This window comes from Alosa alosa, chromosome 9 (assembly GCF_017589495.1).
Source record: "Alosa alosa isolate M-15738 ecotype Scorff River chromosome 9, AALO_Geno_1.1, whole genome shotgun sequence".
In the NCBI taxonomy this organism is placed as follows: domain Eukaryota; kingdom Metazoa; phylum Chordata; class Actinopteri; order Clupeiformes; family Clupeidae; genus Alosa; species Alosa alosa.
This window is the reverse complement of record NC_063197.1, coordinates 16,111,324-16,136,242: the sequence shown is the minus strand read 5'-3', so window position 1 is coordinate 16,136,242 and position 24,919 is coordinate 16,111,324. Positions and strand designations below refer to the sequence as shown.

The window sequence follows — 24,919 nt, the reverse complement described above, 5'->3', positions numbered from 1 at the left end:
GCGCCCAGATCAGTGGTTCTCTCTGGTACAGCAGGGTTCTGGCTGCCTAATAACCCACATGTCTCCCAGCGCCACTACTCCACTGCTCCGAGGAGAGACTGGCCCCAGAGCAGTGGAAGGGGGGCAGGAAGAGGGTGAGATCGGGTTAGGAGTTTGGACATGTTGCGTGAGAGAGCCACGCAGGAACAAAAAAGAGCGGAGAGAAAAGACATGATGGAAGGAATGATGGAGCTCAACAATTCCAGATAAAACTACTTTCAGCTGAGAGACAGTGTCTCCGATGCAGGAAGACAGCAGGGAACGTTGGAGAACTTGAACCACAACTAGCCATCTCTTAGGCTTCTTGCTGTTGAGGTGTCTAATAGAACAAGCCAAAAGTACATACACATTCACAGAAGGCACGTTTACTCCTTTACCACACACACAACTACAGGCACGACCTCACACATACAAGCTCGTTGGAACTCTTTTCTATGACGATGTCGTGCCACCGTTGGAGTAAAGTTGTGTCCCATAAGCACTGTGGAGATCTCAAGGTCAAAGTCAACTGAAGAACTCCTACCAGACGTGGGGGTTGCTGAGGCAGGTAACCTTGAGGTTTACACATGTTTACCCACCTAAACATTCATCCTTTTGTCCAGCCTTCCGTGTGAACTGACATGGGATTGTTTTGGGCTTCATGTGAACTGCCAGGTAACGAGTTTGCTCTGGTTTTTGTCTCACTGAGCTGACATTGCTAAACATCCAAAGAATGTTGTTTGTTTGTTTGGCTGTTTTTAAAGTGATCCTCCAGCAGAACATTATGATGCTCTTGTGCCAATATCATAGACTTGATTGGCTCTTTTGGCAGTGGACCAGCCAACTGCGAGAGCGAGAACCATTCTTAAGGTTCCTTGTATCTCTATAAGCAAAACCATCAGGCCTCACATATTCTCAGGTCTAACCTTCAGTGGCGCTCCTCTCAGAACCTGAATCTTGAGGTTCCACCTCAGGAGCACAGTGTTTTTGCATCTTCTGTTTGAGAACCAAGACGTAACCTTGTAGTTGTTCTAAGGAAAAGAGCAGCCATATCATGTTGATGCTCCCCTGTGCACTGCTATTAATAGTCCAGCTGCCACATTATATGTTTTCATGCGTGCCATATTATGCGTTTACCCACGGCCAGCAGGGCTGGAGATGTTTCTGTGAATAACAATGAGCGGCACAGTTGTGTGCCTGATCTCACGCAGAGGGCTTTGTGCTGTGGCCAATGATGAATAGTGACATACTGCCCTCTAGAGGATGGCGGCTGGTATTGCATCTGTAGGAGAACTTGTGCTCGCCTCACCTCTGGTGGTGGTGGTGGTGTGTGTGTGTGTGTGTGTGTGTGTGTGTGTGTGTGTGTTTGTGAGAGTATTATGGGCTGTTCATTTGCAAGGCAGATCTGGGCAGGGGTAGGCATGGAGAGGCTTTTGTTGATGGCTCCGTGGTGCAGTGCCAAGCTCTTATCTCCTTAGCTGGGTAGAAAACGATTTTATTAATTGCTTCATTTAACCCTCCCTGCCATACACACACACACACTCAAGCACACACACACAATCTCACACACATACACACACACAGTATCAGTGCAGCTCGTTGTTTGTACAGGAGCCATTGGTTTGGCTCTTTCATCTGTCCCTGCAGGGATAACCAGCAGTGCCGGTAGTGCTGTAAAGTCCATATGCTTCTTCTTATACAGGCATACACACACACACACACACAAACACACACACACACACACACACACACACACACACACACACACACACAGACTCAAAACATACACAGCCATACAACCATTTAAACACAATGATAATGTACAGCATGCAGGCACTAATGTAATGTATAGATAGGCCATTCTAGACACTCACACATACATTAGCTCTCATGCAGATAAAAGCTACTCCACTTTTTCATGTATGGATGTATATAACATTATATACATCTGTGTGCCGCTGAACGACTGCTCAATGCAACGATGCTACTGCTGCCGTTATTGTATTGTCCCTCACCAGCCCCAGTGGTCACATCCCTTATGAGGCCTGGGCAGGCTTTTAATATCTGAACCATCACCTTCCCACACACACACGCACTCACACACACACACACTCACACACACACACACACACACACACACACATACACACAAACACACACACACACATGCTACATGCTTGCCATTTAATTCAGAATCATCTGGGCTCTTGTGTCCTGGGCTGAGCCTGTGCCAGAGAAATCTGTCAGTGTGTGACAGTAATTAGCTTGTGTTCCATGCAGAAACATTTACCCTTATAATGGGAAATCCAATCTGGAGTGTTTGGTCACTGGACCGTGGGATGGGATAATTGCACTACCTTCCCACACCAGTTAGTTTCATGAGGAAAGAGGGTGCTAATTAGCTAATAGCTAATCACCATTCTTTTATGAAGGGGACGGTTCTGGACCTGACGTGCTGATTGGACCAAAAGTTTCCAGCTGTGCACGCCCTCCCCTCAGCTTCCGCTACCTTGTGCAGTGTTGAGCTAGTTAAGCGCATAGCAAGAGCAAAGTCAGGCTGTTAAATAACCCAGCAGCACCTAGCGGCTGGAGAATACTTAATAAAAACCATGATTGGAATGGGAAAAATCCCATTATGTCTATTGTACAATGCTCATCTAAAAACAACGCTGGTGTATTAATGATCGATGGATAGAATGGGTGGGAAATGGTACAAAGAACATCCCATAACTTTTCTGTTATCCAATTGTATATTACAGGTTGATCGCCAGGTAAAACATGAATTCAAGTTGACTTGGGTTCAGCACCAGTTGATTTTTTCCACATTAAAGAATTTAATTTCTCTGAAATAGCGGTTGTAACAACAGAAAATGTATTTCCAATTTAACAATGTTACGAATGTGACAATCCTTGTATCAGCTATTACATTGTATTAAATATATAATAACATATGTAAGCGCCATTGTAATGTATGTAGGCAAATACAGCATTTGCAAATTCCGTGGTGTTCTACATAAAAGGCAGATGTTCTGCATAAAAGGCCGATCCCATTAGTGGGGGTTGAGTGTGATTGGTGTTTAATGAGGGATTGGTCTAGACTGGAGCGAGTTGGAGTGTGAGGAGACAGGTTGCCGTGGAGATGTGGTGGGCAGACCCCACACTTGTTCAGGAGCTGTATTATTAAAGCACCGGGATGCATGTTATATTCCAGCAGGCAGACAGAGACCAGAGAACACCCAGAGATCTCAAAGCCTCAAAACCTCTTTGGCTTTAGCAGAGAGACACACACACACACACACACACACACACACACACACACACACACACACACACACACACACACACACACACAACACACACACACACATAAACACACACACACAGGGAGGAGACATCTTATCTACACATACCTCTTTCAATACTATGAGATTGTGTTTCAGATTTTGTGATTAGCCTGCTACATAATAAGTGAGAAAAGAGTGAAAGGGATGGTGAGAGAGTGAGCATATGGATGTGTTGATGAACAGGTGTCTGAGATTTGAGTCCCTCTGTGTAGTGTAAAATAGGACACCAACCACATCTTTAAAGGTAGATACTGACGTGGACTGATTAGTGTGTGTGTGTGTGTGTGTGTGTGTGTGTGTGTGTGTGAGAGAGAGAGAGAGAGGGAGAGAGCCTGGTGTTGAGTGTCAGGAGATGCTGACAGAAAGGGATTATAAAATTAATCCTTGGAGATGATGTCACTAGTGGTACAGTGTGTGTGTGTGTGTGTGTGTGTGTGTGTGTGTGTGTGTGTGTGTGTGTGTGTGTGTGTGTGTGTGTGTGTGTGTGTGTTTTGCCTCTTCTCATCTCCCTTTCTGTCTCTTCCAGGGTCCTCCCGGGTCACAGCAGTCCCCTCACGCACAGCCTCCCCCACACAACCCCAACAACCCTATGATGGGACCTCACGGCCAGGTAAGACACACACACACACCCACACACGACACACACACACAACACACACACACACACACACACACACACACACACACTTAAAGATATACACATAGTAATCAAGACATTGAAAGTGAAAATGACAACTGAAATGTTGCAGTGATATTGACTTCAGTCAGAGTTAACGGTTTCTGTAATCGTAGTAATCATAGAAGAACATTCAATAGCTGACCTTGGCCATGTCCTTCTGCTCTCCCTTCCAGCCTTTCATGTCACCACGGTACCCAGGTGGACCTCGCCCTTCCCTCCGCATGCCAAACCAGGTAAATACACACCTGCATTGCAGTATCAGACTGTCAGAGTATTGTTTGATTAACCTTGAGCAGTGATTAGAGGTGATGATGTTTTTAGCCAGGTGATCTATCTGATTTATGCCACAATTATCTGTTTGTTCCCACACTTATCTGGCTCTGTTATTAATCTCTTTCACTCATGAATAACCTCAATTACGCTTTCTCAGTTTCGCACATGTTTTGTGCCCTCATTTCACTCCTACACTTTATAACTTTATATCTCTGTATCAAAATATTCTTTCTCTCTCACTCACGTTAACTATCTCCTTGGCACTTTCCGACCCAGTCATTCACTAAGCCAGTCGTTCACTCTCTCACCCGCTTTCCATTTCTTTGGTAGAATGTAAATGTTTTTGTGGGCCCGACATGATATTGATCATTGTAGAGACATGATCATGAGCTCTTCCTCTGTCTTTTTTTCAGCCTCCAGTTGGAGTTCCAGGATCACAGCCACTTTTGCCCAACAGCCTGGACCCTGGAGTCAGACCGCAAGGTAGGTCATCTGTGCGTGCGTACGTGCGCCTGTATGTGTGTGTGTGTTAAAACTGCAGCACAGCTAATGTGTCTTCATCCCTCTGCAGGCCATCCGAACATGGGCGGCCCAATGAGGATGAACCCCCCCAGAGGCATGGGTGGCATGGGCCCACAGGTACAATCCCTCTTCTTCCTCTCTCTCCTCCTCCTCTTCCTCCTCCTCCTCCACCTCTACTCCATCTCTACCTCTCACCTTTTCCTTCTGTCCATGTGTTCTTCCTCTCGTCCCCTTCCCTCGATCCCTCCTCTTCATCATCCTCCTCCTCCTCCTCTCTCTGCCGCTCTGCTCTATCTTAATTTTCTTTTTGTACTCTCTTCCCTCGATCCCCCTTTTCTCCCTGTACTGTCCCCCCATCTCCCTGTTGTCGTCTCTCCTGTCTCTCAGAGACCGCAGTTTGTGAGCACGGCTCTTGTATGGACTGTGCGAGATACAAAGAGAGAGAGAGAGAGAGAGAGAGAGAGAGAGAGATGGCATGAGAGAAAGGCAGTGAGAGGGAGAGAGAGACGGCGAGAGAGAGAGAGAGAGAATGAGAGAGAAACAGTGAGAGAGAGAGAGAGGAGGGTGATGTGGGGAGTGCTGAGGATGCAGCTGGCTCGGGCTTGTATCGTGTGAGTGGGGTGTTGTGTGGCTGCACCAGCACCAGTATGATCCTCAGCAGCCACGCAAGTGTGTGTTTCTGGCAGCCAGAGACTTAGCAGCTGCTGGAGCATCTGTTTGTGTGTGTGTGTGTGTGTGTGTGTGTGTGTGTGTGTGTGTGACGTGCTTAGCTGCACTGAGCCTGACAGACAAGCTGTGCTGAGCTCAACTCTCACAGTGTGATACAGAGTCCCCCGCTGCATCACCTCATAGCAAACACATACACATACCCAAAGACACACACACAGACACACACACACACACACACACACACACACACACACACACACACACACACACACACACACACACACACACACACACACACACACACACACACACACACACACACACACACACACACTTATGTGGACAGTGTGCTTTTGACAGACACACACACTGCAAAACATATGATGCACATGCCCATTGGCTTTAATGAACTGTTCTGACCTTGTATGTGTGTTTATGTGTGTGCAGAACTACGGTGGTGGGATGAGACCGCCGCCCAACTCACTCGGTGGGCCTGGCATGCCAGGGATGAACATGTAAGTATGGCTGCCCCTCTCCTGTATCAGTGGCCATGGTCTCCCATAGGGGACAAGTCATTGAGCTGTTTGAAATCCTATCCTGATGTTTTGTGGAAGACTGTTGGATCTGGAGTGATCTTAAAGCACACACATTGTTCTTGGCCAGAACTTTGGCACTCGTGCATTTGTTGTGTAATTTTTTATTTATTCAGTCTCTCTCTCTCTCTCTCTCTTTCTCTCTCTCTCTCTCTCCTTTTCTGTTGTAGGGGACCTGGAGGAAGAGGTCCATGGCCTAACCCCAATGCAAACTCAGTGAGTTCACACTAGTAGTACTTTTGTTAACTTGAAATGTTGAATAGTTCTTGCTCTCCCCATGGTTACAAAACCATTAACATCTGGGTGTCACTTTCCAGATAGCGTATTCGTCCTCATCTCCAGGGAACTATGTGGTAAGTTTTAGCCATTTTCAGCTTTGGCTGTTTGCCTGGAGTGCATGTGTGCATTTGTGTGCTTGTTATCATGGCCAATCCATTGGATGGGAGTCTTTCTCAGTGATCATATCTAACAACTGCTCTCTGGTTCTGTCTGGTTTGCAGGGCCCTCCAGGTGGCAGTGGGCCTCCAGGAACTCCCATCATGCCCAGCCCAGGAGGTGAGTCACTGACAGAACAGAAAGGACCCAGTGGATATAATGAGTGCCTGCCTCAACATGGTTATCTCTATGGTCCATGTACATGTGGCAGAAGATCTGTGAAAGACACGTGTTCACCTTTAACTGTGTTTTATCCTCATTCAGACTCCACAAACTCAAGTGAAAACATCTACACAATGATGAACCCCATTGGACCTGGCGGCAACAGACCTAATGTAAGCAAACACACACACACACACACACACACACACACACACACACACACACACACACACACACACACACACACAAACACACACGCTCACAAACTTTATCTTTATGACTTTGCTACTTAAGACATGTTCACACGTCTTTCTGTGTATATGCCTTTGTGCAGTTCCCTATGGGTCCAGGTCCTGATGGCCCGATGGGTGGTATGGGAGCAATGGAACCACATCATATGAACGGATCACTAGGTGAGCCTCATACACAGAGGTGACGCTCAAACACACACACTCTACACAGAATGTCAGTTCTGCTTGTCTTCTGATTTTAAAGTTGCTGTAGGATCTGTAAGTGATCTACCAAAGCTGTGTAAAAGCTGGATAAAACATGATAAAATATGTGACCACATTTGTGAGTGGTCGTAATACCTGCCCCTTTGACTCTCCACCGACTTCACTGCACACACACACAAGCGTTTGATAGACATGATTTGTGCAGTCAGAGTGGACATGGTCAGGTGATGCTGAGGTCACTGAGGGATCACTGTGAATGAGAACATATGGAGATGTGTTGATCTAAAAGGGCTTCTGATGAACTAGAGAGATTAGGGCAAAATGTAAACTAGATTGAGAGCGTCAGCCTCAAATGGACTTGTAGCACCCCCTTGTGGACTTGAGAAGAACAACACTGAGCGAAGAGGTCAGTTGGAGTAGGCTGCAGAGAGTGCATAGATTGTGTTGACAGGTGTGCCTTGGCTAATATCAGTAAGTCCAGGCTGCTCTGTTATCTCCTGAAATTAAATGACTCAATTAAAGTGCATCTTCTGCTAAAGTGTAAGCTGACTGCCTCTAGTGAGAACTGAATTACTTCCACTGCTCAGTTACCAGATGCATGGCTCTTTTGTTGTGAGAGTTGGTTCAAAATAGGTATCAAAGGCAGCCACAATTTGCAGTTCTGATCCTCTCTCACTAGTTAGATTTTAAATGTGCCAGGGTTAGGATTACGTAGGTATTAGTTAATCCTTTGGAGTGGATATTTTGTGACCCTTTGTTGGTTTTGCAGGCTCTGGCGACATGGATGGGTTGCCAAAGGTAAGAATACTCAAGTCATATTTTGTTTGTAAAAATAGTTTATGTTGGAGAATGTGTCAGTGCTTTGGTACATCCATTACAAAGCAAATAGGGATTTGTCGAAGTAGCAGAAATTCTGCCTGATACTGTCTGGACTTAAGTTTGGGTTGGGTGATTTACTAGTGATGAGAAAGCATTCTGATATGTCCCACATTTCACAGCATACTGCCTGGCTAACACAGGGATTTAAAATGGCACCAAGCAAGACTATCATTCTGATTGAACTCTCTTGAGTGAAGCTATATACATCTGTTCCATTTTCTAGAACTCTCCCAACAACATGGCGGGCATGAACAACCCCCCAGGCACTCCGCGAGATGACAGCGAGATGGGAGGAAATTTCTTAAACCCATTCCAAAGCGAAAGTGTAAGTCTCTGATCTTATCTTAGCCATCCCTACCTCTTCACTGCCTCTCATGCAATTAACCTTATAGTGAGCAATACATTATAACCACAAACAAACCATTGCAAGTGCTAGCAATATAGTCATATAGTGAGATTTAATGTTATGCTTATTGAGTAACGTTTGTGTAATGCTGCCCCTCTCCCTCTTCTTTTTTCTTTGCAGTATTCACCCAACATGACAATGAGTGTGTGATTTTTTTTTTTCATTTTACCTTTTGGTTTTTTATTTTATTTCTTTTTTATCTCTCCCTTCCCTTGGTTACCCATCCCTTCTTCTGCTGCATCTCGGCTCACTCCTCCCCCCACCCCTCCACCTCATCACCCCATTGGGCACCCACCACCACTCCCTCTCGGACAGCGGGTGATGCCCCACGGCCTCATGGGATAGCTGTGTCGCGAGCTGTGTGGCGAGCTCAGCAAGAGGAGCAGGGAGTAGCCTCAGGAGGAGCCACCTGACTGCCCCCTGCCCTACCCCACACTCCAGTCTCCTGTCCAGCCTCATGCACTGAGGGCTCATGGGGCGTGCCAGTCCTCCAGGAACCCTCTCAGCAAACCAGCCAATCAGAAGCTAAGGCTGGTGGCCCTCTTTTTCAGTTTATTTTCTTTTTGTTGTGGTTGGTTTCTTCTTCTTTTGAATCAGAATCAGAAGCAGAAGTTGAATGAGCAGGTCAGACTCCTCTGATTTGTTAGATACATCAATCGTTGGGTGGATTTTTTACAGAAAAATGAACTGTTGATGTATTAGGGTGACGCTTTTCATTTTTGTGGTCTGTATTTTGTTGATGATATTAATGATTATGATAATTCTCACAACTGACATTGTTAAGATGATGTAGGCATAATGTTATGGGTTTACCTGCAAAGGGCACATTGTATTTCAACCGCATTGATGACATAATAAGCACACACTCAGAAATGCACAATGACACTTCTGTTTACATGATTTTAGGTGTTTGTTGTCTCATGTTATTGATTTTTGTTTGTTTGTTTGTTTAAATGTCTCCCTGCACATACCTCTTCCTGTGTGCTCTCTGTGGAACTCGCATCAGCACCACTCCACACACCTGAAGAGCCTCAAAATGGCTGCCAAGATGGCCACCCAAGCCCATCTGGCTTTACTCCTGCTTTCTGCTCCCCCCTTCTTGTTCCTCAGTCCTGCACTGGAAACCCCCCAACCCCCCCCCCCACCCCCTGACACACACACACACACACACACACACACACACTAAGCCTTTTCCATGCTTGCTTTACCATGCACCATCTGTACTGACTTCTTGTTTCCTCATTGAAGTTGTCATCCATTTATTTCAAAGGAACTGGCTGAGTTTAGGCTGATCCCAGTAACTAGCCTGTAGCCACCACACATAGGTTAGACACTCAGAAGAGGGAACTAATGGACTCCTTGAAACTTCTTCAGCTCGTCTTCAGCCTCAGTTCTACATTTTTGTTGTTATGACATTGATTTATTTTGAAAGCACAACTTGGAAGAGTGTCATGGTATGGTGATCACATGGAGAAAACTGTTGAAGCCCCCTCTCTGGACATGGACTGATGTAAAGTTTATTCCTACCCATCATCACTTCACAAATGTTCACATTCACAGCTTTACATGTCCTTCACTGATTCAATCATTTAAATTATTTAAATGTTCTGATTATTATTTGAAAGAGAAAAGCCCATCATTATGCATGCATGTTTGGAGTGATATAACTCCAAGGTCATCATTCATCTGTCTGTCTGCAGTATTCCAGTCAACATCTGGGTTGCACTCTAAACTAACAAAGCTGGAACTGTGTGTGTGTGTGTGTGTGTGTGTGTGTGTGTGTGTGTGTGTGCAGGTGTGTGTGTGTTTGTTTTTAATCATGTACAGTTACACCATGGTGGCGGTGTGCAGTCATACACCTCAGTTGTAATCATAAGCCCTGCTGATACCCCCCTGCCCCCCAAACCCCTTTGCCACCTCTATAATATGTCATTCAATTCTGTTGGTTTTTTTATGAATTGAGGAAAAACTCTGGGTCCCCGACTGTTGCTGGGCCATAGTGCAGTGACTTAAGCATAGCAAGCAGAAGGTCATGGACTCTTTTAGGAGTAGTCTGGAGGAATGTCTTGCCCCATATATTCCTCAGCCACCATAAAGAGCACCACCCAATCCCACCCTCCCTCCTTCTTACCCCCCTCAGCCCGAACCCCAGCCCCCCTCGTTCTTATTTGTAAATACTGTAAAATGCATTTTGATATCATTGACATGTTTTGATATGTCTGTCACTACCAATGACTACAGCTTACAAAATGATGATGATAAGAGTATAAAAATCAACTGTCCATGTTTTCATTTTTTAAAAGATGGTAGAGCTTCAGAAACTGCAGCCTTTCAGATAAAATCACACATTTCAAAGAGTTTTCTCTGTCCCTTGAGAAAGCTCCAACACCAGGAATCTCTTGTAATGTATCACATTATGACATTCATGGAAAAGCTTTCACCTGTAAGCAGAATAGGGTGCAGTATTGCTGTCCAAAACAAGCAGAGTGGGGGCTTTTATTATAGCCATACTTGACCCGGATGCATGTTGGCCAGCAGACTGTTTCAACTCATACGCTTATATCTGCATCAGTGGGTCTGACCTCTTTCTCCCTGACAACCCTCGTCTTTGTTGTCAACCAGAGGCGTAGGAAGCAGGGGAACAGGAGCCCAATCCCAACCTCAGTACGGTCATGTCTGACATCTGAACCAGTTATGCCCACAACCCACATCAAGCTACAAATAATCTGTCATTGTTGTTGATTGTTGGCAATGATGATAAAGTCAATAACAGGCTTAACACACTCTGTGGGCCTATAACAATGACAGGAACACCATTTTGTGAAAATATGAAGGATGTTGTGTTGCTAAATGGAACACCACAAGAATATATTTATTCTAAGTGTAATGCCAAGTTCTCTGATCCGATGGAAAAGCCTTGTATAGACTGATGCTCACAGATACTGTCAGTTCTCTCTGTTAAGCTGTTGGCCATCTCTGTAATTCTATTGTGCTGTATAATAGTGTAATATTAGAATGGATTTGGGCGGGGGATGGGGAAGTGTGTATTGTGGACTGGGGGAGGGGGGAGGTTGTTGAGGGAAGGGTTGATTTGAATCTCATGTACCGTTCATTGTTCTATTTGGCGGCACGACAGTATTTAATATGAAGCAGTCTGTCTCTTTAGGTTTGCTTTGTATTTCATGGTAGGGTAGCTTTGATCTTTGTCTTAGGGACTTAGGTGTCTTGTGTAGGTAATAAAGATGTCCTTTGTATGTTTCTTTATATTGTAAAGTTTCTTTAGACTGAACGGGAAAATTTGCTTATCAAAAAAAGACTGCATCAATAATAAATGTAATTTGATATTTTGTACTGTTTGTGTCTTTTTCCTCAACTGGTGTGTTTGTGCAAATTTACAATAATGACATTTAAATACAAACAGGGTACTCGTCTCTTCTAAAATTGGAAGTGAAATCTACATTCACTACAGTCTACATTCACTACAGTGGACTCAACACCATCTTACTGATATAATATTGATAATGAGAAAGATTCCTCTAAGCAGCATTGACTGCCACTGTATATAACACACTGAAGTATAACACAATAGTCATTATTCCTACTATTAGGAGGCAAAAGAAGCCTGGTCAAAGCAGTGGTTTAGGCATAGGGTTTAGGCCTATGTTCCAACTCATAAAAATAACTAGACTGTGATGTCATCAATCAGCATCAGCAAGTGCCTCCCACCTCACAACATAAAGTCAGTGGGAGTGCATGAAACTGAGCCATTGCTGTAGCCTATATGCCACCTGCATGCCTCACTGCTACCTCTTATGAGAGTGAATAGTAGGCTACAGCTCCTCTTCTCGAACAAAGTAGATAGGTGATGTAATTTTTCTGACGGCAAGGTTTTCCCATGTAGACTATTCTGGGTAGGGAGAGGGACAGCTGTGTAACAACAGGGTTAAGGAAAGGTGGGTGTGAGTTTATTTGTTGAGTGGCCACAAATCAGGCTTATGTGATTACTCTGGGGGGTATTCCATCAACCTCTCTAATGAAGGCGGCGCTTAACAGAAATAGCCTGGCTTGAACTAGCGTAGACTTTCACTTGGGTCTGAAGCCGTTCCATTAACTCAAGTTATCGGCATCTTGGCCTCGTTTATTCAAGCGAGGTTTAGTTCAGCTTCATCTCTGCTCGTGCACGTGGTAGAAAAGTAGACCAAAACAGTAGATTGACGAAAAGACGATATATGTCGTAAAATTAAGACAATACTAGACGATTTCTGTTCGATAGGCAAGCGCCATCTACAGGATTTTCAAATTTAACATCGAGAGAAAAAATAGATTGCCTACAGAAATTGGAGAATAATAAAAGCATACATTTAAAACAGCAATGCTAATGGTTTGAAATCAATTGCGAGTTTGATTGGCTTCACTCTTGAACACATAGACTATACAGTGCTTAACAAAACGAGTGAATGAATAAATAGTATAAACTCAAAAACAACTTTGGCATATATTCAAAACTATCTATAACCTATGTTCTTATATTAAAAGAGTTCACTCCAAATAATTGTCTATAGGTGTAGGTGGTCATAAAATAAACGTTGTCGTTGATATAGCCACCACTTCAGCAGGGACTTTTATCAATGGTGTGTTGTTTTCATTTTGTGACCCGGAAGTAATGTAATGTAATTCCATACACAAGGGACAGATGGGTTAGCATCTGGTAGCATTGAGCTTAGAAAACAGTGGATAGCTGCAATCCGACTGTGACATCCTTCCCTGAGGTAATTTTGTTGACATTACCACATTTCGTTGTTATTTTAATTCGTAATGTCTTGACTTTATGAAATCAGTTCTCTTTGCAGTGGCTGCTGAACAAGGTTGATGATTCCATAACCAAAAAAGATGCCTCTGAGAAATGTACTCTGTGCTAGCCTGCTAGGATGGGTAGTTAGGTTACCTAACAGTTATCTAGCTAGCTTCTAGCTAGCTAAAGAAACTTCACAGAAAGTTCTGGAAACTCGACCATAACAGGTTGTAAACATTTCGCAGGCTGAAAGTGTAAGCTCATGTTGTTTGTTGGTGAGATTAGACTAGTGATGTACAATTTCCTTGCTTGTTGTTATACAGCTTTTTAGGTAGCTGATGTGAAGCAGAACCAGTTGTTCTGATTAAAGTGGACTCGATCAAGCTGTCATTCTGGGGTTGTTTCCCGTTTTTAAATGTTAGACAAACTAGCCAAGTAGCCATACTTGCTAACTAGCCAGTTTAGTTGCTAAACTGAACTCAGAAATCATAACGTTAAGTCAGTTTGATATTCCAAATCCTTCGGTTCCTCCCTGATGTTTATGTGTCAACAACCTTTTTCAGTGTAACGTTAGCTAACTCGGTTCACCTTGTAGATGACACATTTTGTGCTTGACACTAGCACCTTGGTGAATATTGGGCTCTTGAAATCCTTGACTAATATTGCTCGCCAGTGTCCGATAGATCTTAGTAAATGCATTATTATGATTTTTTGATAGTTTGTCCTCTCACTTGTGCTGTGTGCTCAATGTGTAGCGTCAGTGGCAGTTAGCCGACGTGTTTTGCATGTTTGATATTTTCCATTCATTCATAAAAGCCCTTAAACGGAGCCTGATATTTAATGGTTGTCCAGTGATACTGAATCGATGGAATTTTAATTCGGGACCCTTAAATGTTATAATGTGTGATAGTAATTACTGCATTATGTTTAAATGTCTAATTTGTAGATATACCTTTTATTTATTTACTCCGTAGGGCTTACTTGGGATTGTGACCAACCTTATATCTGCTCTGAAATAGTTCAACTTACTTTTAGCACTGAAATTTCCTTCAGATGGCTGATGTGGAGGAGACACTGGTGAGTGGTGCTGGCGACCACCAGAACTCGACCACAAGTATGAAACGCTCCGGAGGTGCTCTGCTGCTGGACAGCGGAGAGGACTTTGAGATGCTGGAGAACAGCGATGATGGAGGTGACGATGACCTTCCCCCATTAGAGGACGCCGGTGGTGGGGAAAAGGCACAAGGGTCCGAGAACGCTGCCCAGCCTAAAGACAGCGTGCCTGAGGTCTCCGCTCCGATGGACGAATGGGTCGACATTCTCGGTAGGACTAGGCTCTTTGTTTGATTTTCAAATATTTCTGTGGCATAATCTCATCTTTCAGTGGCAAAGCACCATGAGCATCTATCATATTCCAGGAGGCCATCCATTATCAGGTCTGTGTCATATAATCTGTTCAATTTAATGGACTGGCCTGATGCAACTTGCACTCAAATCAAATTAGCTTTAGGGAACTGTGTTCTTTGTTAAATAAATGTTACTATTGGTGCTTAGCTTGTAGTTAGTAATGTTTATGAGGTAGTAACTCCGTTTAATTTGACAACATTTTTATGCCAAAAATCTTGAGTGTCTCTTATTCAGCAGTATAGTAAACAGTAAATAACATTTACAAGAGTATTGGTCTCACCATATCACCATAGGTGTTTTTTGTTTTAACATACTGTATCTTTGCTAAGAAGAAAAAATAATGAAAATGCAGGGGAGGGGGGTGTTGATTGAAATATTCTCAGAAACGTTGAGAATAATGTTGTAATACAGTAATGTTGATGAGGATTTTTGTAGAACAGCATTCTTTTTCAGTTCCACAGAGGGGGGTGTGGCAGTCCTGGGGGAAATGTGTAAAATGGTTGTGTGTTTTGTATCCACAGGTAGTGGTCTCTTGCGGAAGAAAGTCCTAGAAGGTGGCGAAGGGCTGGATACCCGGCCAAAGAGAGGGCAGAATGTCCAGATCAAACTGAAGACCTCTCTGTCAGATGGCACTGTCGTAGAGGAGGATTCTGAGCTGTCCTTCACACTTGGTGATGGAGATGTCATCCAGGTATAACAGCTCAATTTAAGCTGGTTTCCTTTGCATACTGTAGGTGTGTGAGTGTCTAAATTTGTCCAAGTTTAAATTTGATATTGAAGGTACACTATGCAAGATTTTCACCTTTACGAAGCCAATTTGATGGTAAACAAACTTGTAATAGGCGAATCGTTCACCTAGCATAGCTATACAGCATAGACGTAGCAAGTCCCTACCGAGAAAACCAGCTATGCAACTTCCAAGAGCGGCAAAATCTTGCGAGAATCGTGAAGCATTAACTTATCAGTAGATATAGCTCTTTGGAGATAGTTTTTGCCTCTTGTTAATCCTTCACCTCCACAACAAAAGCATTTGCATTGTGTACAGGAGGGATAAGTCGCGAGAAGTTTGCTATTTACAATAGCAGAGAAACACATAAATACATCGCAAGGGAGCTCTACAGTCACCAAAAATACCTAAACCTGCATAGTGTACCTTTTAATGAAGTCAAGATATTATATATGTTCACTCTGTGCAGCCAAAAGACCTCATTCTTGTGCAGTGGGGGCCATTAAAGGCCTACCAAATGGCTCAGTAGGTGGTGTCAATCTCACCAGCAGGCCACTCTGCCAACAGACACTACAGGGTTCAGCGTGGACACCCAACATGCCATCTGCAGGGTGGGACTCGCACCACCTACACAGCTATCCACTGACGTCGCTGTGGGGAGATTGAGGGCCAGATGTACTAACGCTTTTGCGCCCACTTCAGGCGTATTTGTTTTGCAATGTGCCTAATTATGTATTCCGCGGTATGTACAAAGACTGCTCCTGAAAGCGCACGTCTATTCTGGCTCTAAATACTTCCGCCTTGTAAAAGCAGGTGTTAATCCAAATTGCAGTTTAATGCGTCAATAAGAGAACCTGTCAAAGACAACAGAATCGCTATTTAGGGCACCAGTTTTTGTGGTGAAAGTATTTGTACTACCAAAAGCAACCTCAACTTTCGTTGGCCTTTCGAATGTTTCACTTTCACGTCATTCACTTAAACTTTCCTTACTTGCTAGATTTGACCAATCTTCCATAGCCTACGTGCACAAGTAGTTTGAGTAATCTTCATTATCTCCCTGCTTGTTTACATCTTATCATGTATGGTATTATTTCATGATGCTAAACGTTTGATTCTTTTTAATGTTGTCATCAGTTAACTTCATTCAACTGGCGCTTTGTATGTAGGCTGCCATTCAGTTGTGGGCGTTCAGAATTGGCGCTTATGGGCGGAGAAAGGCAGAGAAAGGCGCAGTTTACACTAAGGATTGAACGATTGATAAATACGATGGAAACTTGGGTCTGACAGCGTTCGCAGTCTGCGGTGTGTCCATGACTCTGATAACGCTACGTTCGCAAATGTACATACATCTGGCCCTCAGTGTCTACTCAAATACCTAGCAAGAGCAAGTGTGTGCATGTGTGTGTGTTTGCAGGCGCTGGATCTGGCGGTACAACTGATGGAGATGGGAGAGAAGGCTCTGGTGGAGGCTGATGCTAAATATGCCTACGGCTGTGTGGGAAGGTGAGGGTCATCGAGACTTCGGCCTCAGGCGAGGCCAGGGCTGGACAGAAGCAAGAGTAGGCCCGTTCAGCATGAATAGAATTAGATGTCAGTGTTATCATTGTACTCCTAGTCCGTACAGGAAGTCTCTCAGCCATGGCCAGTGCATCTCTTGCTTACAGATAGCATAAAGCATTAATATGGTTTCAGTGTTGTAGAGTCTCCAAAGCAAAACCCCGACAGTTATATTAGAGAAGAATGGCTTCACATGGGATGTAAGAGTTTGTTTGGAGATTCATTGTTCTCTATTTTTGACAGTAATCATAAAAGAGTCACTTGACGCAGTTGTGTGATTGTTTTTGTGAACTTAGGTCTGGGTGATATGACCTCAAACTATGACACAATCATGATGTCATTGTGGTTAATATGGCAGGGTCAGTACTCATAAGACGTGTCACCAGATAATTCTTTCCTGTGTGATTCTGAGTAATGTACTGTACGTGTTTTGGAGTGTCACACCCGAGGGCATTTATCTAGTGATGATATCAGCATCTAGCAGCAGAACGGAGCTCTCTGAGAGGCGTCTTTTTTTTTGCCCCTGGCCAGAGAGAGATGAATGAATGTGTTTGAAAAGAACCACCAGTGAAACCACATTATATGGTAGAGCTGCAACTTTGTAGTCTTGGCACATGTTTGTAGTTTGTAGTTTTCTTTACCTTAAAATAATGGCTTCAAACTCATTGGCTTATAATATGCCAGTAAAATGACATTGCCAATGCAACTTTGTACTGCACAGAAACATATCCCATTTCGTCAGTTTTCAACCTTAGCACTAAATGGATATCCAGTGCTTTTATTAACAAGTGGAATAAATACCAATTCTTACATTGCTTTGTGTTGCTTTAATTTACAAAAAATTGCACTGCACAACAATGGACTACACCAGCCCGGCTCTTTAATCAGCATTAAGATAAGATAAGATAAGATAAGACTTTATTGATCCCACAGCTGGGAAATTTACTTGTCACAACAGCCCAGTAGTATTTAAATAGAGAGTAAGAAAGTTGTATACAGTATGCCCAGCATACAAGCACACCTAAAAAACAAAAAATTGATTGCAACACGCCTTAGGGTTTCACCAATACTTTGAGGCAGAGTGAACCAATATATATGGTGAATAAAAAAAGCTTCACATCACATGTACAGTGGAAAATGCACATATTAATAATGAAGTTCAGACACTACATTAACATTACAATTTTTCATGACAGTAGTGTTATACATTCTGATGGCAGATGGAATAAAAGACCTGCGAAAGCGCTCCTTCTTACATGATGGTGTAGTAGTCTGTTACTAAAAGAACTGCTTTGCGCAGCCACTGTCCCATGGAGCGGATGAGAGGAATTGGCCATGATGGATGCCAATTTGTCCAACATCCTCCTCTCCCCAACCACCTCAACAGGCTCTAGTTGGTAGCCCAGGACAGGATTAAGTTGATTGGAGCTGCACTGTATAAAAGGTGTGTGTCCTGTGTGCCCTATGGCAGTGCCTTCCCTCAGGTGCCGCCCAACTCTAGTCTCTCCATGGAGGTGCAGCTGCTGTCTGCCCTCGACGCCCCGGACCTGGAGCTGATGAAGCCCGAGGACCGGATTACCCTGGCGGGGGAGAAACGCGAGCGAGGCAACACGCACTACCAGCGCGGTGACTACGCCTTCGCCGTCAACTCCTACGGTCTCGCCTTACAGATCACAGAAGCCAGCTCCAAAGGTCAGACGGGTTGTTGTGGGGATGGGTTATCGAGATAAGGGATTCCGTGGTCATTCAAGATGGCCCTCACAATGAACCCTATACAGTCCTGCTTAGCTCAGTGTTGAGCTGGCATTGATGTTAAAGTGGGCATGAGACGAGTGTGCATGAGTGTGCTGATGCTCGAATATGATGTTTCTTTTTTTGTCTACATGTAACAGGTAGACATCTATGCTCTGTTCCTGCGTGTTTGTGTATGTGTTTACTGTAGAAAGCATTCCGAGGTACTGTTCACACATGGCTTGATGTTGCGGTACACGTCATGTCCTCCGCATTCATAGGTGCTTACCTCAGTTTGTTTGTCTTGCAGTGAACATCACACCAGAGGAGGAGGTGGAGCTGCTGGACGTTAAGGTGAAGTGTCTGAACAACATGGCCGCCGCACAGCTCAAGCTGGAGCACTACGAAGCCGCCATGCGCTCCTGCGTGTCCGTGCTCGTCCACCAGCCCGAGAACGTCAAGGCCCTCTTCCGCTATGGCAAAGTATGTCCACACACCACCCAGCTGTTCATAGAAGTCACACACATGTATACACATATGGTATTAAGGTTTCCGATTCCCTTGATATACTGTACATTCATTTTTTTTAAGCAGTGTTAAGTAAGGTATACCTCTACATGGTCTTACATAGCTGACAGTTTGTTTTATCCAAATTTACCCACAGACGGAAGACCTGCATTTCAAACTGTAGTCAAAAAATATCGGAGATGTGAATTTAATTTATTTCCGTTTATGCACAGGTTCTTGCCTTAAAGGGGGAGTTTGCCGAAGCTATCCGGACGTTGAAAAGAGCCCTGAAACTGGAGCCTAGTAATAAGGTACACTGTCTTTTATTGTATACAGGTTTTATATAGGGAATATATTGCATTCAGATGTCATTTTATGCCAGTTTTCACATATTGAGGAGAAAGTGGCCCCTGTGACAGTACATAGCCAATTTGAAACTAAAGAGAAGGCTAGTTTGTTTTCAATGGAAACAGTTAACTCTTATCCAGAGTCTTGTCTGACTGTGTTGTTAAGCAAATTGACCAACTTCCACTTCTGATGAATACTGGTAAGATCTCAAATGTTCCTATTGCTGCCTCATGGAGGTGTTTGCCAGCAGGTGGCGCTCTTTCCCCAAACATGTCAGACAAACATGCACACCGATCAGTAGCTCAGAGGATCTGATTTCCTCTGGCTGAAAATAACCTGGAGCTTCTCTCCAGAGCAGAGTGTCCATGGAACACAGCCTCCAAAGCTCATGCCTCTGGCCTGGCTGATGCCACACTTCATCTCTTTCTTTTGTCTCCGTATCGCTCCGTTTCTTATCTTATCTTGTTGCATTTGCACATTGTCTTCTTATCAACTCATTACTTTTTACACTCATCCTGTTTTGCTCTTGTTCTTCATGCTAACTGCCTATCATCAACCATACAATGTTGCTAGGCTGAAACGTGAGCATTTATTTAGCTTTTAAGTTGACATATAGCTAAATTCCAATGTTAATGTTACTTGTTATGTCTGGTTTTGCATTGGATATGGGTGTGCTGTATACAACAACTTAATTTAAGTTTTCATCATCATTTATAAATTATATTTGCTAATTCTCCTTGGTCCCCCAGTCATATCTAACAAACTCTGAATTTTGTGTGGATACAGTGTTGAATAATTCTGCATCGAGTGTCCCACTTATTGGCAGGTACTCGCCACTGCTAGTACCCCACCATTCAACTTGCCTGGTAATGAGATGTTACATGAGCCCAATATTACCACTGGGTTTTGGTGTGGGGGAGAGCATCTGCATGATTTGGGTACAGCTGTGTGTGTGTGTGTGTGTGTGTGTGTGTGTGTGTGTGTATATATGTGTCGAAGTAAGTGTGCATGGGTGTGTTTTAGGCTTGTATGGCTATGTTCGTACGTGAGTGAGTTTGGTGTGTGTGTGTAATTTGGCTCTGTCTATGTGTTTGTATGAAACTGTGTTTGTGTAAATGTGTTTGTATTTGGGTGTGGGTATGTTTGTGTGGCGGGGGGTGAGAGGACCAGGACGTGTTCAGATGCCAGGGGGGTGTGTGTGTGTGTAGACAGCAGAGTCCTGAGCCAGGAGAGCCCTGACGAGAGCAGCAGCTGCAGGGGGAAACGCCCTCACCTTTGCCAAAATATCTCTCTCTCTCTCTCTCTCTCTCTCTCTCTCTCTCTCTCTCTCTCTCTCTCTCTCTCTGTCTCTGTCTCTGTCTCTGTCTCTCTAGCATGCTTACTTTCGCTCTCGCTCACTGGTTCTCGCTACACTAAACTTTTCTCATCATGTCGGTCTTTGTGTGTGGTCTTTTTGGAACAGACCACAGAAAGTGGCGCTGCCCACTGAGGAGGCGGCGCACCATCGCCAGGAAAGCCTCCACACTGACTCATTGTAGTTTTTCTCGTCTAGTCGTGTACAAGTGTATCAGTATTTGCTTCTCTCATGAGCTGCATTTACTGGCAGAGGTTGCTTATCGCAGTATGAACACTGCAACTGTGAGGCGTGTCATGGCCCTGAAAAAGAGAGTTCTGTGTCTATGGCACAGCTGAGTAAAAGCGTGTGTGTTGTCTTACTCAGAGAAGACATCAGAGGGAGACGTCAAAGAGAGATTTCAGATGGCCTGTTGAGGAACACACCTGCCTTTCACAAGTGTATATCACGCTGTGTGTGTGTGTGTGTGTGTGTCTACTGTGGATAGACTATCCATGCTGAGCTGTCCAAACTAGCGAAGAAGCACTCGGAGCAGAAGGGAGCAGAGCAGGCGATGTACAAGAAGATGCTGGGAAACCCCTCTGATGTCTACTCTGTCACATCGCAGCAGCCCAAAGCCTCATGGGTAAGACGTACTTCCCTCAGTAGTGTCACATCATCTATCTTTGACTGAGAGTGATAAAACATTACAGTGGTGTGGTGCCTGATATGATTTTTTTACCACATTACAGGTGTCAAACATTAAAAATACAATCCTCAAAAACAATATTTGTGCATCTAATTCCATTTTGGCTGAAAATGTCCTATTTGTCCTGAAATTTACTGGTCACTACTACACTATATACAAAAGTGGGTTGACACGCCCTCTTGTTCAACCTTTCATTATTCAGTTGCCAGTTTTGATTTCAAATAATGATGCACCAGTTTGATGTGGTGCAATCAAAGCATTCTTTGCTATGAAAAGCTATGAAAACCTCCATCTATAAACCTGTAACATCTTCTAAAGTATGTTATCAGATCAACCGGTATCGAATTAGATTGGATATGACCGAATGGCTCTCTTTAGTTAAGAGTCGCTGTGTTGTCTTTGGATGCTCTTTTTGATTTGTCTCCACATCTCAGCTGCAGCCTCTGCGTGAGTTAAAAGAAAATGGCTGACAGGCTGGATGACTCGCTGAGATTGTGTGTGAAGGGAGCTGTGCTACTGATGGGGAGGGATGAGGGAGGGAGGGAGGGAAGCTGGCTGCTAGAACTTGCCATAGTGTCTGGGACTGGGCCATAAGCACTTGTGTTTCGAAAAACATTCCTTTGGATGTTTTTTTATTATTATTATTTTTATTGAATCAAATCATTTGTAAGCACATATTTGGAATTTGCTCTAGTATGTAAATGGAATGTGTGAATGGAATGCAGAACTGTGCACTGACTGTGCACAACTATGGTCAGTGTGTTTGGTAATTCTCACTTATTGAAAATTCTCTCTCTCTCTCTCGCTGTTTGTTTCTCTCTTATAATAGAGCTTCAGCTGGAAATGGTTATTTGGAGCCACTGCTGTTGCCATTGGAGGTGTAGCCTTGTCTGTGGTCATTGCTGCTAGAAATTAGGCCGAGTCCTGACCTGGCGATGGACCCCTGGAGCTCTCGCTAGCTGTGGCCCTCACCATCACAGCACTGCTCCCTTGGATAGCAGATGTGCAAACCAGAAGGTCCTAGTCCACCATGAACCCACACAGAAAGACGTCTCGGAAGTATTTTTTAAGATTTGCTTTTGCGGGTGTTGTTCGCTGAAAGAGATGACCAAAAAAGAAACAGTGTAAAGTAATTCCATATTTATGTCTGAGCAGTAAATGAGATGTCCAATGTATGTACAGTGTGTGAATTGTAAATGCAGACCACCAGTCCATCATTCCTGCTGATGACTTGCTTAATCTCCTTTATGTAAACACTAGCTAACACTAGCTTCAGCGTGTTCAGATTTATGAATTCTACCAGACGTGTCTGAAAGTTGGTTACATGAGCTTTTGCTAGCCAATGGAAAATTTAAACCAGAGGATTGTATGCTTTTTTTTATGTTGTTTTACTGTTAGATATGTTTCCAATGTAGTATGCAGTGTATTCTTTAATTGGGGCGCTATTGCACAAGTTGTTATAAACAGCTAGCTTGCTTACAACCCCTGTTTAGCCACTGCATTTCCAATTTTTGTTTTTCTGTTTTTTACTGGAATTGCCACGTAATCCTCTAATCTTGTGTTAGGGTTGTGTGATCAATCCTAGCCAACTGTGTTGCTTTGCCAGATGTGTCTACCATCCATTCGAAATTGGCTCTCATTTCACAGCCTCTGAAAAAAATACCTCACTTTTAAAAGTTTCCTTAGCCAAACATTTTTCTTTTCATCCCATTGTAGACTATTTGAGTTCATGATTCCTCTCACTTTTTATGTTATTTTGTCTATATTTAATGTGAATGAAGTTATAGATTATTGTTGATAATATCTCAAGGATTATTTATTTTAGTAGCTGCTGTTTGTCTCCATAGAGCCACAATGATTATTTACAGTCACTGGGACATGCTTGCAAGATCAATATTGTTCCTTATTCCATATAAAAAGTGTGAGAGTTCAAATCTTTTGTTTGTTGATTTTGTAATTCTTCAAATAAACTTTTGCACACTGGGTATATGCAAACATTTGGTTGCCATTCCTGTATGAGGCTGTTCAGAGAACACCGCTTTAATTGATTTAGTTAGTTTGATTTACTGATATTGTGTCAATGACTAAACTGTAGTAGATTAGTTTTATGCAATCAATATTGTTTCCTTTCTTATATATGGGGCATTCCCAAAACACTGACGTCTTTCTGACGCAGAATAGTGGCCTAGCGTTTCCCCTTCCTTACGCACTTTCCCACTGACCAGTGAAGAGACAAGTTAAACACATCAAGGTCGGCCCATCTCATTAATAAATAATACCATATATTGGGCTTCATCAGAGTTCATTAGCTCTTTTTACCCGAGCATTGCACGGCTGTATGTGGTGGTTGTATGTATGTATGTCCAACTGATAATGAATATCACTGATGTGTTTGTTTTAAAAGCAAAAACTTGTGCTGTTACACCACGCCTCTCACGCACCACTACGTATGAATATTCGTTCGAATCCAAGAGAGTTTTCATGCGATTACGATGGGGTACGTGAGCGTGGTGGAAATGGTAGCAAGATGGCGGCGTTGAAGGAGGAGCAGTGTTACGGGCTGTCCTGTGGAAGAGTGAGCAATGGCAGCAATATCTCCGTCTTTCACGTCAAACTCACTGACAGCGCATTGAGAGCCTTTGAAGAATTTCAGAACAGCAAGGTATGGCTACAGTTCATATACATTTGTGTCTTAAGCGCCGAGAAGCTATCACTGCCTGTCCAACTGTGGTGCGCCGTCCAAGCTAGCCCGAGACCCAGCAGCTTGGAGTTCTGTAACGTCCAGACCAGCTGCCTGCCATTGCAATGGAGATTTAAACAGGCTGGCTGGGTTCCATTACGGAAAGCCACGAACCAGTACCATTTATAAAAGTATGAAGACGACTTTTAACCAAAGTGTCTAGTTAAGTCAACAAGCTAGAACGATGGTGAGTCTGTGGCCATGCCCCCAGTCACGTAGCTAGCTAGGTACTGCTACCTATTAAATTTATAGGACTTGCTAACTAATGTTACTTCACTAGCAAGCTTGACTAAAGCACGTTAGCCCAATTATCTCCGATAGCTAAAATAGGGACACTAAATTGAGAGTATGATTGAAAGTATATAACGTACAACTATACATAATGTTAAGATTGGGACTAAAGTTAAATATGTAGCCAGCAGATTTGCGTTGGTTACATTAGTTAACATTAACTAGAAACCTTATGTTAGCTGGGCAACGTCGGTCAGCTAGCTAACAGTAATGTTAAACGTCAACGTTCTTCCCATGATAAGCCAGTGTTGAATCAGAGAGGGTTAAAGCGGATCTTTGGTTTAATTGGTCTTTGACATCGTGAAAGATTCTATCGTAGACTAATACAAGTTAAAATAATCT

At 43.5% G+C, this 24,919-nt stretch overlaps 3 protein-coding genes across 6 annotated transcripts in view; all 3 read left to right on the top strand.

Annotated features, from left to right (window-relative positions):
* The window catches only part of ssbp4 (single stranded DNA binding protein 4), a 63,388-nt gene extending 51,606 nt beyond the window's left edge, over nt 1–11,782 (top strand). Inside the window, exons 6-18 of one of the 2 annotated variants that reach the window (XM_048252518.1) lie at nt 3,889–3,972; nt 4,215–4,274; nt 4,728–4,797; nt 4,886–4,953; nt 5,953–6,020; nt 6,269–6,314; nt 6,416–6,451; nt 6,599–6,653; nt 6,798–6,868; nt 7,030–7,108; nt 7,920–7,948; nt 8,253–8,354; nt 8,751–11,782. In XM_048252518.1, coding sequence (XP_048108475.1) covers nt 3,889–3,972; nt 4,215–4,274; nt 4,728–4,797; nt 4,886–4,953; nt 5,953–6,020; nt 6,269–6,314; nt 6,416–6,451; nt 6,599–6,653; nt 6,798–6,868; nt 7,030–7,108; nt 7,920–7,948; nt 8,253–8,354; nt 8,751–8,780 — 798 coding nt within the window. In that variant the 3' untranslated portion in view covers nt 8,781–11,782. Of the gene's footprint in view, nt 1–3,888; nt 3,973–4,214; nt 4,275–4,727; nt 4,798–4,885; nt 4,954–5,952; nt 6,021–6,268; nt 6,315–6,415; nt 6,452–6,598; nt 6,654–6,797; nt 6,869–7,029; nt 7,109–7,919; nt 7,949–8,252; nt 8,355–8,555 lie in introns of both variants that reach the window. The other variant, XM_048252517.1, reaches the window with a different exon arrangement.
* Nucleotides 11,783–13,103: 1,321 nt separating this feature from the next.
* Nucleotides 13,104–23,541, top strand: fkbp8 (FKBP prolyl isomerase 8). Of its 3 annotated transcripts, none has more exons than XM_048253312.1 (9): nt 13,104–13,204; nt 14,281–14,551; nt 15,156–15,325; nt 16,776–16,864; nt 18,390–18,610; nt 18,960–19,132; nt 19,390–19,467; nt 21,346–21,483; nt 22,376–23,541. In XM_048253312.1, exons 2-9 carry the CDS (start codon nt 14,281–14,283, stop codon nt 22,460–22,462), a joined length of 1,227 nt encoding a protein of 408 aa, XP_048109269.1. In that variant the 5' UTR covers nt 13,104–13,204; the 3' UTR covers nt 22,463–23,541. The 3 variants fall into 3 exon arrangements, with proteins under 3 accessions (XP_048109269.1, XP_048109270.1, XP_048109272.1); XM_048253313.1 differs by having other exon boundaries at nt 13,161–13,204; nt 14,263–14,551; XM_048253315.1 differs by lacking the exon at nt 13,104–13,204 and adding an exon at nt 13,462–13,481.
* Nucleotides 23,542–23,908: 367 nt separating this feature from the next.
* Nucleotides 23,909–24,919, top strand: part of ell (elongation factor RNA polymerase II) — a 35,359-nt gene continuing 34,348 nt past the window's right edge. Inside the window, exon 1 of the mRNA XM_048252446.1 lies at nt 23,909–24,208. Coding sequence (XP_048108403.1) covers nt 23,996–24,208 — 213 coding nt within the window. The 5' untranslated portion in view covers nt 23,909–23,995. The remainder of the gene's footprint in view (nt 24,209–24,919) is intronic.

Excerpts from the sequence above, each read along its gene's own strand:
- fkbp8 (XM_048253312.1), top strand. The coding sequence starts at position 14,281 with ATGGCTGATGTGGAGGAGACACTGGTGAGTGGTGCTGGCGACCACCAG. Across the intron at positions 19,133-19,389 it reads CCCTCTTCCGCTATGGCAAA|GTTCTTGCCTTAAAGGGGGA; the intron begins GTATGTCCACAC and ends GTTTATGCACAG. Across the intron at positions 21,484-22,375 it reads AGCAGCCCAAAGCCTCATGG|AGCTTCAGCTGGAAATGGTT; the intron begins GTAAGACGTACT and ends CTCTTATAATAG.